General features: G+C 38.0%; 1 protein-coding gene across 3 annotated transcripts in view; it reads left to right on the top strand.

The window, feature by feature from the left end:
• VAV3 (vav guanine nucleotide exchange factor 3) overlaps positions 1 to 13,450 on the top strand; it is a 399,477-nt gene that overhangs the window by 193,443 nt on the left and 192,584 nt on the right. For all 3 annotated transcript variants that reach the window (XM_063624405.1, XM_063624404.1, XM_063624406.1), the window contains 5 exons: positions 4,084 to 4,192; positions 6,214 to 6,306; positions 8,417 to 8,485; positions 10,372 to 10,475; positions 11,764 to 11,863. In XM_063624405.1, the coding sequence (XP_063480475.1) occupies positions 4,084 to 4,192; positions 6,214 to 6,306; positions 8,417 to 8,485; positions 10,372 to 10,475; positions 11,764 to 11,863 (475 nt within the window). The remainder of the gene's footprint in view (positions 1 to 4,083; positions 4,193 to 6,213; positions 6,307 to 8,416; positions 8,486 to 10,371; positions 10,476 to 11,763; positions 11,864 to 13,450) is intronic.

Here is a 13,450-nt window from a genome sequence, read left to right as displayed (position 1 = left end):
GGGACACATAGTGCATGCCTTATAAGTTCAAGGAAGGGAGAGATAAGTGTGTGTTGGAGCTATTCAGGATGTTTTAGTAGGCGGTGTTTATTCTGAACAGAGAGTCTTTTTGGGCTCTATTATTTAATAGTCAAGAGAGGCAAAAGGTCCTTGCAGCCGATTATCTTCTGCTGACTGAGTGACTTGTACAGATTACGAATAAATATATGCGTGATCCTTACTCCTCAAGGAACTGATGGCTTGGATCAGGCATGTTTGCAAGAATCATAATAAGAAATAGATTATGCCCCAAGACAGATTCAAATGCTATGGAACTTCATCCATTCATTCATTTATCCTTCCTCATACACCCAACACACTGGGCTTGTTTTGGCCTTGTGACCTTTACACCTGCTATTCTTTCTGCCTGTTTGACTGATCCCTCAGCGTTCAAGTCTTTGCTCAGATTTCTCTACAGAGAGGCCTTCTCTGACTACCCTGTCTAAAATTGCCACCACCCCCTCACATTGCTGTGTTTTTACAGCATTTGCCAATGCCTGAGACAGTCTTGGTTTGCTTCATTTATTGTTTGTCTCCTCATTAGAAGGTACACTTTTGTGAGGTGTGGGACTTTGCCTTGTTCATGGCTGTATTCCTAGAACTTCACAGTGTCTGGCATATAGTAGGTAGTCAATAAGTATTTGTTTTCTAAATTAATAAGTCAAAACTGCATCTAGCATCTACTGTTTGCCAGGAATTACACCTGGCAATAATAATAAGAGCTTACTGAGTTTCCATTTGTGTGCTAACCAGGTTATATGCACTAGCTTATGTAATACCACAATATTACTAGGTTGTTATTATATCTTCACAGTTTATAAGTGAGAGAACTGAATTTTGAAAAGCGTAGTTACTTGCTGAGGGTAATATTGCTAGTAAATTGTAGTCTTTGGATTTGAACTCAGACACCTCTTATTCTAGAGCAGAGGTTGTTAGTCACAGCCCCAACTTCCAGATCCCTCTCAGTGCTTTTAGTAGAAGAGTAGAGGGGGTGAGCACGCCCACTGCAGCCACATGATGGATGGCCAGCAGCTCTTTCCAGGGTAGGTGGCCTTGAGAATGACCTTTCAGTCTCATGTTTTAAATATCTATTAAGAATAGTTTCTTATCTCTTAAAATCTCTAAGAACTCACCAACAGTAAGCAAGATAGTACCAGTTGTTTTATTGAATTGGTTGTAATCTTCATAAAGTGACTAAGATTATTAGTAATGTACTCAGATTGTTTAAGGAGAATGTTTAATTTCTAGTGCTGTGATGCTATTCTTTTTTTTTTTTTTTTTTTTTTGTGACAGAGTCTTGCTCTGGCACCCAGGCTAGAGTGTGGTGGCACGATCTCAGCTCACTGCAACCTCCGCCTCCTGGGTTCAAGTGATTCTCCTGCCTCAGCCTCCCAAGTAGCAGGGCTTACAGGTGCCTGCCACTGCGCCCAGTTAATTTTTTATTTTTAGTAGAGAGAGATTTTCACCGTGGTAGCCAGGATGATCTTGAACTCCTGACCTCGTGATCCACCTGCCTCGGTGTCCCAACGTGCTGGGACTACAGGCGTGAACCACTGTGCCCAGCCGATATTCTTTTTTAACCCATACCAGTGGTGACTTACACCTATAAATTTTTATAGCTTCCCCATTTTGTTCTTTTCACTGATGTTATTTAGGCAGAGTTGATGTCAGGATAAATCCAGTGAGGATGCATTCCTAGCTAAATTTGGAGAAAACCTTGGTTTCCTGAATTGGCTGCTCTGAGATGCCAGCCCTTGCTCTGTGAGAGGCAGTCTGCTTTAAATTTCTACCTGGTGGCCAAAGGTCCAAATGTATTTGCAGGATTAAAAAAATTATTTATTTAATATGCCAAGGCTGGTCTCCAACTCCTGGGCGCAAGCAGTCTACCCATCTTGGCCTCCCAAAGTTCTGGGATAAAAGGTGAAGTAGGATTATCTTAAAAAAAAAAAAAAAAAAAAAAAAAAAAAAAAGAAAGCAAATGTATTATCCCTAGAAATGCTTGGTTTTGAGTTTGCTGTGATAGCTTGATTTTTATTCTCAGCTTTATTTCAATTTCTGTGGGTAAATATACTTAACTCTAACTTTTGGGGCTGCATTCACCCAAAGGGAAGCCCTTGGAATAAATACTGGCCTGGTCCCCACTGTGGAGGCAATCATTGTTTCCTAAGTTGGGGAGAAAGCCACAGGAGGGAGTGGAGAGGGCAGGTAATGGCTACCCTGTACAGTGTCCTTTTAGTATCAGGGTGCCAGACATGCCCGTATGTAGGTGGCCCTACATGTCGATTGTTGTTGATTTATTGACCATTTGAAAAATATCACAGCTTTTTTCTTTCCTGGCTCAGAAATCAGAAATTGTTGACTAAGCTGTTAGCAAGAAAAGCAGCTTTAGTAAAGGATTGAATAACAAAAGCCAAACAGTTCTAGACCAGTCTTGTGTGTGTGTTTGCGTTTGTGCACTTGCATGCACTCACACATGTATGTCATTCTTACGGGTCTTAAAATAGAGAAAAGTCGGCCAGGTGTGGTAGCTCACGCCTGTAATCCTAACATTTTGGGAGGCTGAGGTGGGCAGATCACCTGAGGTCAGGAGTTTGAGACCAGCCTGGCCAACATGGTGAAACCCTGTCTCTACTAAAAATACAAAAATTAGCTGGGCATGGTTGCGCGTGCCTGTAATTCCAGCTACCCAGGAGGCCGAGGCAGAAGAATCGCTGGAACCCGGGAGGTGGAGGCTGCAGTGAGCCGAGACTGCACCACCGTACTCCAGCCTGGGCAACAGAGTGAGACTCTGTTCCCCAAACAACAACAACAACAACAACAACAAAAATAGAGAAAAGTCTGTGCAAATTTATATGATTCATTCCTTTACCGTCATGGGAAATAGTCAAAGGTAGGACTTCAGCAAGGTTGACTTTTTTGCAGGGGTGGTCATACTAGGGATGACAAGCAGGAGTGCTGGGATTAGGAGTGCCAGGGAAATTAATTTCAGTCTATTTTTCTTCAGAACAGGATCCCCTCCAATGCAGAACCTGTTTTTTCATCACTTTATATCTCAGCTCCCTCATGAACTCACCAGACCTTCCTATCCTTTGATGTGGTACAGAGAATGTGCAAACCAATTTACCTGCCCTAATGTTCTCTGGCCAGATTGCCTGCCCAAACCCCTCAGTATGGAAATTATGTTACTGCCAGTATGGCTCACCATCTCCCTAGTGTCCCAAAGTACAAAGCTCCTTCCTCTTCCTTCCTCCTCTCTCCCTTATTCTCAGTGTTCACCAAGTCTGGTTGTCCCAGTGTCCTACGTCTGTCTGTTCCTTTCCTCATCTGTCTTTATGTTACTTATGGCTCTGAATATGAAACAGATAAAGGAAGGGTCTGGTTGGTGGGGGACTGGTGGGTTTCCTCTGAATGGGCCTGAAAGAGCATGTTTTGAAAACCACTGGATTAGATGCTGATTATAACAATGCAGTAACTGATGCTTTTATAAGACTACTTATGACATATTAGATACAATTTAACTCTCCTATCTTCTCCATATTGTGCCCATTAATACAGTTGATGAAACTGAGGTCTTGAAATATGAAAAGTGGGAGGCAGTATGATAGAGCAGGTAAAACACTCAGAGTTAAGACAGACTTGGTTTTAAATATTGGATCTGCCAGTGACTGCCTGGGTTATTTTTAAAGTCAGATAGCCTTTTGGTCTTTCAACTTCCTCATCTCTTTAATGGATTAAATAATAATGCATACCTGATCATTAATGTTGGATGAATTATGTAAGATATGTAGAATAATTATTTTTGTGCTTATACATAGTAACTACCCAGTAAATGATAGCTGCCACTGCCCTCGTTGTTGGATTCTGTAGTTGTTTGTCGTTGTACTTATTAAGAGGGACAGAGTTGTAATGTAACCTTTTGAACTCTTCCCAATAATTCCATTTTATTTCCTTTCTGGATTTTTTACTAAAATCCAGTAGGCTATTTGTAGCTATTGCATTTACTGCATAATAGAAAATGACCTTATATCATATCCTTTGTTGTAGTGAAACCCTTGTGGAAGATGAAGAAGATCTCTATGACTGTGTTTATGGGGAAGATGAAGGTGGAGAAGTCTATGAGGACTTAATGAAGGCAGAGGAAGCACATCAGCCCGTAGGACTTTTACTTGTTTTTAAAGTTACTCTGAATATTTTATTAGGAAGGACTAATTAACATAATAATTTATGCAGCTTCTCCTGGGATTTTTTTTAACCTTTGCTTGCTTATAACTATATAATAAATACTGCATTTGGAGACATATGCATGGCCTTTCAGAGTTCAAAACAACCGTAGGGAATCTTTGGTCTAATCTTTTCATTTCGCTAGTAAGGAAACAAAGTCTGAGAGAGAAATGAAGTGCCACCCAGTTAAATAATGGCGGGGTGGTAGTAGAATAGAATTTTAGGGAATCATGAAATTATACGCTTATAAAAGTAAATTTCTTATAACACAGGTAAATTTTTCCCTTTAAATCTGATATAAGATAAATATATATTAAAGAGTATTTCTTCACATTTGTTAAGTGTTAATATGAGGTACCATTTTTCTTTTGTTTCATGATAAGTCTCCTGGTTTTCCTACTCATTTATAAATTTGGTTTCAGATATTCTCATAGCCAGTATGAGCCCTCAAAACCTTATCTGCCATTAACATATCCAGAACATTCAGAAAGGATTACTTTGGATTATTTTCTCATTTACAATTTGAAACAACAACAAAAAAAGTCAGTTGCTTAGGTTCTTAATAACTTTTTCTTGTATATTAAAGACTTTTCTTTACCAGCTGTTTGGTAATTTTTGTTTCCGCAGTGCTTTGATGAATGTGCTTAGCTCTCTCTATGTTCCTACTTTTAATAAAAGGCTGGTAGGTTGTCCAGTAGCTTCTGTGGAATGGAAACACGTTACCTGCCTGTGTTTGGGAAATATAATGAAAGTGTGGTTTAACCATCGCATAGGCTGACAGCCCATCTGTGGCAGCATTTTCAGAACATTTTTAGGTGACTGAATATCATCTGTGCCTCCTGTAATTGTTAACTGCATTGCGTGTCAGTGCATTCTTCACTGTCTCCCCCAAGGGCAGTCCTCACTCAGCTGTTGGGGTGAGCAGTGATAATAATTTAGATGGACAGGACTCTTCTTGTGCACTTGGAAAAGTGCTAAGTGCTTTACACTGTTTATCTCATTTACCATTCATTGGGGTTGGTACTGTAATTCTCTCTGTTTCACAGATAAGAAAACTGAGTCAGAGAAATTTAGTGATTCGTTCACAGTTAGAAAAGCTAACAACAGGCTGGGTGTGGTGGCTCACACCTGTAATCCCAGCACTCTGAGAGGCCAAGGAAGGCAAAGCATGAGGTCAGGAGATCAAGACCATCCTGGCTAACACGGTGAAACCTCGTCTCTACTAAAAAATACAAAAAATTAGCGGGGCATGGCGGCGGGCGCCTGTAGTCCCAGCTACTCAGGAGGCTGAGGCAGGAGAATGGCGTGAACCCGGGAGGCGGAGGTTGCAGTGAGCCGAGATCGCACCACTGCACTCCAGCCTGGGCGACAGAGCAAGACTCTGTCTCAAAAAAAAAAAAAAAAAAAAAAAGAAAAAAGAAAAGCTAACAAGAAAACTGGTGTTGAACCTAATTCCATCAGATTCCAGAATCCTTGATTTTAGTGTTGTGCTCTACGACTTCCAGTCTTAAATACTTAGTTAAAAAGTCAAGCGGTAAAATGTTAATGTTGGAAAAAATATTTGAAGGTCTTTACTTACGTTACCAAATACCTTTTTATTGTTTTTGGAGTTATTTCTATAGCATTTGTTAAATGTGCTGTACATTAAGGAAACAATCATACACCATTTATGGTGTTTCCAACTTTATGAACATTTTAGTAAGAGATGTTTTAACTTAGAGTGTCTACATTCAGAAGCTTATTTTTTAATCATCTAAATCTTTGTCGTTACATTGTTCAAGATTTTTATAAAAACAGCAAAGATACCTCACAAATGCAGTTAGATGTCTTTCAATTATGTGTTTTATTAGAAAGGAAAGTTTAAGAAAGTCAGCAATGCTTTTGATCTCTACTTCCTGATAGGTTAATATCTGTTTTTATTAAATCACTTTATTTTGATAATTCTAACTGCAGAAATGTCCAGAAAATGATATACGAAGTTGTTGTCTAGCAGAAATTAAGCAGACAGAAGAAAAATATACAGAAACTTTGGAGTCGATAGAAAAAGTAAGTCATCACGTATTATTTTTGATGCCCAAATACTGCCTAATATAGTTAATATATTAGACTCACTGTTTCTTCTGAATGTGTGTATGTGTATTATAATTTCTAGGAGAACTTTGTATTTAAAGATCTCAAAGCAGATTTATTCTTTTTACAACTATTTATGGATGTCTTAGTACTAGAATGGCACTGTTTCAGGGACTAAGGATATAGTAATAAATACAACAGTATTCTGATTCTCATGACACTTTTTCCCATGGGAGGATTTAGAATGTAAGCAAATAAATATGCCAGATGGTCATAAGTTTTCTGAAGAAAAATAAGGCAGGGGCATAAGATAGAGAGTAATGGGGGGGAGGGCTGGTGGCATTTTATAAAGAGTGGTAGCAGAAGCCCTCTGTGACAAGATTAAGTGGGCAGCTAAGTGAACTGAGGGTGTAAGCCGTGTGCATATGCCAGTGAAGATAATTCCTGAGAGAGCCCCTCTGACTGGAAAGTGTTCAGCACGTGCTTCAAGGACAGCAGCAGTCCAGTGTGGCTAGAGCAGAATGAGGGAAGGGGACTGAGCATGAGGTGGGAGAGCTGGTGGGCCTCTAGGCCATGCAGGACATTGGAAAGTGTTGTGAGCAGAAGTGACATGATGTGATTTAAGTCTTTAACCTCTCATTCTGGCTCTTGTGAGGCAAGAGTGGTAACTAAGATAAGAATTAGAAGAAAATTAAGTTAATCAAGATGACAAAAATGGTGGTATGGGTGGTCATATTCTGAGTAAATTTTAAACATAGAGCCAACTGGATCAAATGATGAATTAAGTAAAGGATGTGAAAAAAAGAGGAGTCAAGGATGACTGGTAGGTTTTGGCATGAGCAACTGCATGAATGGTGAAGATTACAGAGGTGGGGAAGGACAGGCTTGGGAATCAGGAGTCTGTTGGAACATGTGAAATTTTTGATACATATTAGACTTTGAATGGGATTTGTTGAGAAAGGTGTTAGGTATATGAATCAGGCATTAAGGGGAAAGATTGAATTGACAAATAGATTGGGCCATTATCATCACACAATGGCATTAAGGCCCTGGGACTAAGTGAGATCACCCTAGTGAATGCATGTTAGGGAAGAAGTTTGAGGCCACCTCTCCAGACTCTCACATTTAGAGGTTAGGGAAGGAAGTGAAAGTATGCAAGCATTGTTTAGAAGAGTAGAAGAGTAGATTGACTAGGGAACTGTAGTAGCACTATGTAGCGTTACAGGCCCAGTTGAGTTTTGTGGTCATATTTAAAATTAGACGATCGGTAATGTCCATGGTTAACTTCTTAGATACAGTCACAAAATATGTGGCAAGTTAGACTTGATCAGGGTGTTTGTTTTTCTAGAAAAGCACAATGGAAGAAGAGAGGGTAAGAGGATTTACAGGGAAGTGATTCATGGAGTATAAACTGGGTTAGGAGGGAAATGAGGACATGACAGAGGTGGGACGGTTAGTGGACTGGCTGACCCAGTTCCTTGAAATTAGTGCTATGGAGCATATGAAGTTGTTGATAATGACAAGGTCTGTGAGAATGGCCATCAGATTTGGGAGTTGAGCTAGGGTGGAGCACAAGATTATTTGTGGTCAAGGAACTGAGAGACCAGTACCAGAAGGATCCTCTGCACAGATACCGAGAATGAAAGACATATGGTAGGTCAGAAACTAAATTCTCAAGGAATAATTCATAAATTGCACACATAGATTATTGATCTCAGGGATCTAGAATCTCCACAAAACATTTGGGAGATGTTACTGTGTAAGTCTTCATATACGTCTCCAAAATGTTGCCATTGTTTGCCAACTCAGACAATAGTGTTCTTTTCTTCCTTCCTTTTGGAAGCATTTATTGTCTAAATCATTTTATTTTATACTTTAAATGTATTAATATTAGCTTGTATTTATATCTTTATCTATTCAAGTGTAAAGTCTTTAAGTTAGAGAAAATAGTTTCTACACTTTTGGTGTTTATAATGCTGATCAACAATTGACTTTCAAAAAATATTTGTTGTTTGTTTATGAAAAACTATTATATAGATTAGGACAAGTTACACTTAATTACTGTTTTCTTCTTCTTTCCTGGTAGTATTTCATGGCACCACTAAAAAGATTTCTAACAGCAGCAGAATTTGATTCAGTATTCATCAACATTCCTGTGAGTAAAAATATGCTAGCTAAAATTGTGGTGTACTTCAAAAAAATCCTCATTTCCTTAGGGGGTTCCAGATCCCTATTTTAACACTCTTTTGTATTCTTTAAGAATATTGGCCTTATTTATTTTTTTTTGCTTTTCCAGCTTTTATATCCTTATTTGCTTGAAATAACTGATGTATCATATCTTCAACCAAAAGTCAGTCAACATGTATGAAGAACACAGATGGAAAAATAACTTTCATGTGTTATTCTTAACTGTTTGTCATGAAGAGGTAGTCTCAAATAGTCTGGGGATCCACTTCCATCCCCACACTTCCCTGTGGAGCTCTGTTGTTCTTCCAGCCCCTCAGACCTTGTCTTGTAGATGATGTCCTCACCATATCAGTTTCCCCTACTTTCCTCCATTCCTCTACATCTTTGACCTCTACTATTTGGTGCTTTCTACTTCCAGTTGTATCAAGTGTAACTCCCATTTCTGAAATAGACTACTTCCTTATGATTTACCAGACTATTTTAATTGTAAAATTTGAGGAGATATTTTTTGTTTACATTTATGTAAGCATTTCAAGTTTCAGGGCACCTTACCAGAATCTTACAGTCTTAAAAGGATATTTGCCCAGAAATCTAGAAGCAAGCTAAATGCCATGCCAAGTGAGGTAATGCTAGGCAAGATTCAAGTTCTCAGACCTCTAGGACTTGCTTTGGTTTCTACATCCCCACCCCCATGCATGCGCGTACACATACACTGATACATGTATATAAGCTTTTGTGCACAGACCTGCTTGTATTACCTGAACAGTTCTTTATATTTTGATTCTATTGTGTTCTGTGTTGCTCAGTAGCAGTTGGTAAGCAATGGCATGTCATCCTTATCCCTGATTTTGGCCGAATGAAGACATTCTTGTTGATTTATAACATGCACAATATCCGCTGAAGGTTTAGCACTAAATAAACTGCACATTTGGGGAAGATAAGGATCTTGAACCACTTAAGTATGGTCTTTATAACTTAGAGCCCACATCTTCATGTTTACTTTCTACACGACTAAGGAAAGAGCATGCTGTGGAGTCAATGTGTGCTCCAAGGTACACAGGATGAGATAATGGGAGAATTGGCACCTAGTTCAAGTTGCCTCATATCCTGGCTATGACATGTATTTACTGCCTGACTGAAAATTAGTTGCTTATCGGGAAAAATGTGAAATTCTGACATTTTGAGTTGCTCTGGTAAACTGTCGAATACAATTTATTTGCTCCTTATTTATGCCATTAGTTGCCTGGTTTCAAGTAATTTAGTCTGATTATTGTTAGCTTAGCACCAGGACACCACTAATTGACCAAAGTACAAATCTACATGTCTGTGTCACAAGGATGTGAGTCATTATTTTATCCTGTCAATAAAACATTAGGCACTTGGACAGTTTTATTTAAAAAATTTACAGTGATTATAAAACAAAAATAAGCTGTACATATTTTTACACAAGGAATAAATTATCCTTTAATAACTAGTGAGATAATTTCTTTTTTCACAGGACACTGACATTTCAACTGAGATCTGAAATTGCCGTTTCCCATCTGCATGGCCTGTCTCCCTTTCTTCTTCTCCCTCTCCTCTGCCTTCCTCTTACCTTCCTTCTTTTTTCTCCCTTCCTTCCCCTGCTCTCCCTCCTCTTCTACCCTGTCCTCTCCCGCTGCTTCCTCCCCTTCCTCCCCCTTTCTCTCCCCACTCTCCTTTTCCCTCTCTCTTTATTGGTGGAAGCAGTTTTATATATTGAGAGCATTCAGCATATCCTGAGTGGCAAGTCTAGCAACAAAAAGTATTCTGGGTTTGGGGTGTATTTTTTGGTTGTGATTCCTACTTTCCTTTCACATTGTTTTCTTTTCTTAGGAACTTGTAAAACTTCATCGGAACCTAATGCAAGAGATTCATGATTCCATTGTAAATAAAAATGACCAGAACTTGTACCAAGTTTTTATTAACTACAAGGAAAGGTAACTTTTGAAGTTTAAGCTTTGTGGGTCTTAGCTTGTAATTATAGTGAGGATTAGTATTAACATAGCTAACAAATAGCTATTACTGCTGTTTATTACACTACTACCTGAGCAGTAATTAGAACATGGGACAATTACTTTCAGAGTAGTAGTTTGAGTTCTATATATGTAATTTAAAAAGAAAAAAAGAAGAAAGGTGGGGGGAAGGACTCAGTATGGTGCTTATTTTTTTGCATCACAAATCAAAAGGCTAAGTTTCTTTTATAGGCTTTATCATTACTGAGCGATGTAATCTTCAGTGAGCGATGTAATCTTCAGTAAGTCATTTGAACTCTCTGAGCCTCTGTGTCCCCATCTGTAAACATTGGAGGTAGATTAGCTGGTACCTAATGCTTCTTCCACTTTTCTTCCAATTCTAGTATTTTATGACACTCTATTTTGGAGTATTAGATTCACAGAGTCAGTTTCCCTTTCTAAGTTAAAAAAAAATCTCCTGACAACCTATATGAATTGGAGTATCAAGAAATTTTGCTTAAAATATAATTATCTCTCTTTTCAAATCAAGCAATGTATTTCCTAGTACTAAGAAGTGGCTAATGAATTACTTTACATCAAGTCTTCAATAAATATTCATATCTTATTAGTAGTGTCTTTTTTCCAGTGGAGAGTTAAGAGAAACAATAAACCAACGGACCTCTTTGCAAAATATTTGTATTACTACAGAGATACCTTCCCTGAAGTGGGTCAGATTCCATGTGATATGAGTTATCTTCTGTCCAGAGCAGTTCAGGTCTCTCATTTTCCTCTCTTCAGATGATTTATGTTCCTTAATTAAAAAGTAGCAAGGAGTAGGAGGTTTAATAATGAAGGAGTTATATGTAGTGATTGGCATAAAATTGTAATAGAGAATAAAACTTTCTGAGTGTTTAGAGATAAAGTTTATCTCTTGTAAGAGCTTTAACAGAAATTTTAAATTTGGTTTTGGAATGTATTTATGTCTACTCAAATAACATTAACAGTCATCAAGCCAGTTTGTAAATTCTACCTGCTATAAAAATGTACATAGAATTAATCTCATTCAAAGTTGTAACTACAAATTAGTCATTACTATAAAAATGAGTGACCCTTATTCTATGATTGTGTATGTGATATGTATTAAAAATAATTTCTACTGCTATTTTGGTTATCCCTAACTGTGGTTTTAAAGAGATGAAGATTCTGCTTGTTTCCCCCCTCCAGTTCATTCTTGGTTTTTGTCTTAGAGATTTCTTCTCTTTTTCTCTTTCAGATTGGTTATCTACGGGCAGTACTGCAGTGGAGTGGAGTCAGCCATCTCTAGTTTAGACTACATTTCTAAGACAAAAGAAGACGTCAAACTGAAATTAGAGGTGCCTATTTATTTTTGGTTTATGACATAAAGCAAAATAAACCTAAAAGCAATGTATTCCTCTTTATGATCAGTGCAGCAGTACATTTCCCATTATTTTAAATATAATTTCATGTCAATTTTATAAAATATTTAAATAGCTCTATAAAATAGTAATATGGTAGTAATAGTAACAGTCATAAAAATCTAACATTTATGGCCCTGTGTTTTACATGCATTATCTCATTAGGTCCTTCTGACTCTGTGAGATAGGTACAATTAATTTTCTCATCTTATGAGAAATGAAGTTCAGAGAGATTATGAATAACTTGCGTAGACAGTAAGAAGTGCAGGATGAGTGAGATATGTTAGATAATGTATATGTAGATTTAAAATGTTTACTAGTTAGCTGGGCAGGGTGGCTCATGCCTGTAGTTCTAGCTACCTGAGAAGTTTAGGCCAAGGAGGATTCACTTGAGCCCAAGAGTTTGAAGCTGCAGTGAGCTATGATTGCACCATTGCACTCCAGCCAGGGTGGCAAAGCAAGACCCTGTATAAAAAACAAAATAAAAAAGATGTTTACTAAAAATATGACATTTAGAGTCAGATATATTAAAAGGGCATGCATATTGCCCACAAGAAGGAAGAGAAGACAAACACAAATGTGATAGGATTAAATAACGTGTGATAAGCACTGTATAATAGGGCTCTGTAAGACTGAATCTACCCACTTCAATGGGGGTAGATTGTAGAGGATTCATCTGAAGAGGCAGCATATGAGTCAGGTCACCAAAGAATGGGATGAGCTTTGACAGTTGAGATTCTATGGAGAGCATTCCTGAACAATTGGTATGTCTTGACCAGAATAGTTGGGAAAGTTTGAGAGGTGGCACGTAGGCCAGTATAAACACAGTGCATGATCACAACAGTATATAAGTCTAGAAACCTAGGTGAAGTTGTGTTTTTTTTTCCTGAAGAGGAGTTCGAGGACTTCATGCTTTCAAAGAACTTTTGAACGATGTTTGTTGTATCAGTTACTGTATTATCCATGTATTTGAATTTTATTAAATTTCAGGTAGTGATATATAGCCAGCTCTTAAATTTAACAGTGTGTGGCTTATTTGCCTGTTTAATGTCCCTTTTCCTATTCTTTGTTCAGTGTAGCTCTGAGGTCAGGGGAGAAGGGGCAGGTGATTTTCAAATCAGAAGCCCTTCACCGTTTTGCCTCTCTGGCATGATTTCATAGCTCACAACTCCCACAAAGGGAAACTATTGCTTAGACAGTTTGCACGTTAACAGGCCACCAAGTAACTGTACTAGATACATGATCTTTTTGCTTTATATCTTAATATTCCTTTATTATGTTGACGTTAAGACTGGAGATAGTTTGAGTCACCACTAAATAACATCCTTGTAACATTGTTAGTGCAAAGACTTCCTGCTCCTCTTTGGAGAATAGAGCCTCCTAAGTGTAGAGCTGTGAGCCACTGTGACTCAAAATATGATGATAAAATTAAATTTTACAACTTATACACCTACTTCCTAGTAGGGCAACATTAAAGCAGTTTTTCTTAAAATAAAGATATAAAATTGTGCTTCCAGATAGTAG

This window comes from Symphalangus syndactylus, chromosome 12, assembly GCF_028878055.3.
Source record: "Symphalangus syndactylus isolate Jambi chromosome 12, NHGRI_mSymSyn1-v2.1_pri, whole genome shotgun sequence".
Classification (NCBI taxonomy): Eukaryota; Metazoa; Chordata; class Mammalia; order Primates; family Hylobatidae; genus Symphalangus; species Symphalangus syndactylus.
Note: the sequence above shows the minus strand (reverse complement) of the source record. Positions and strands in the feature narration are given on the sequence as shown.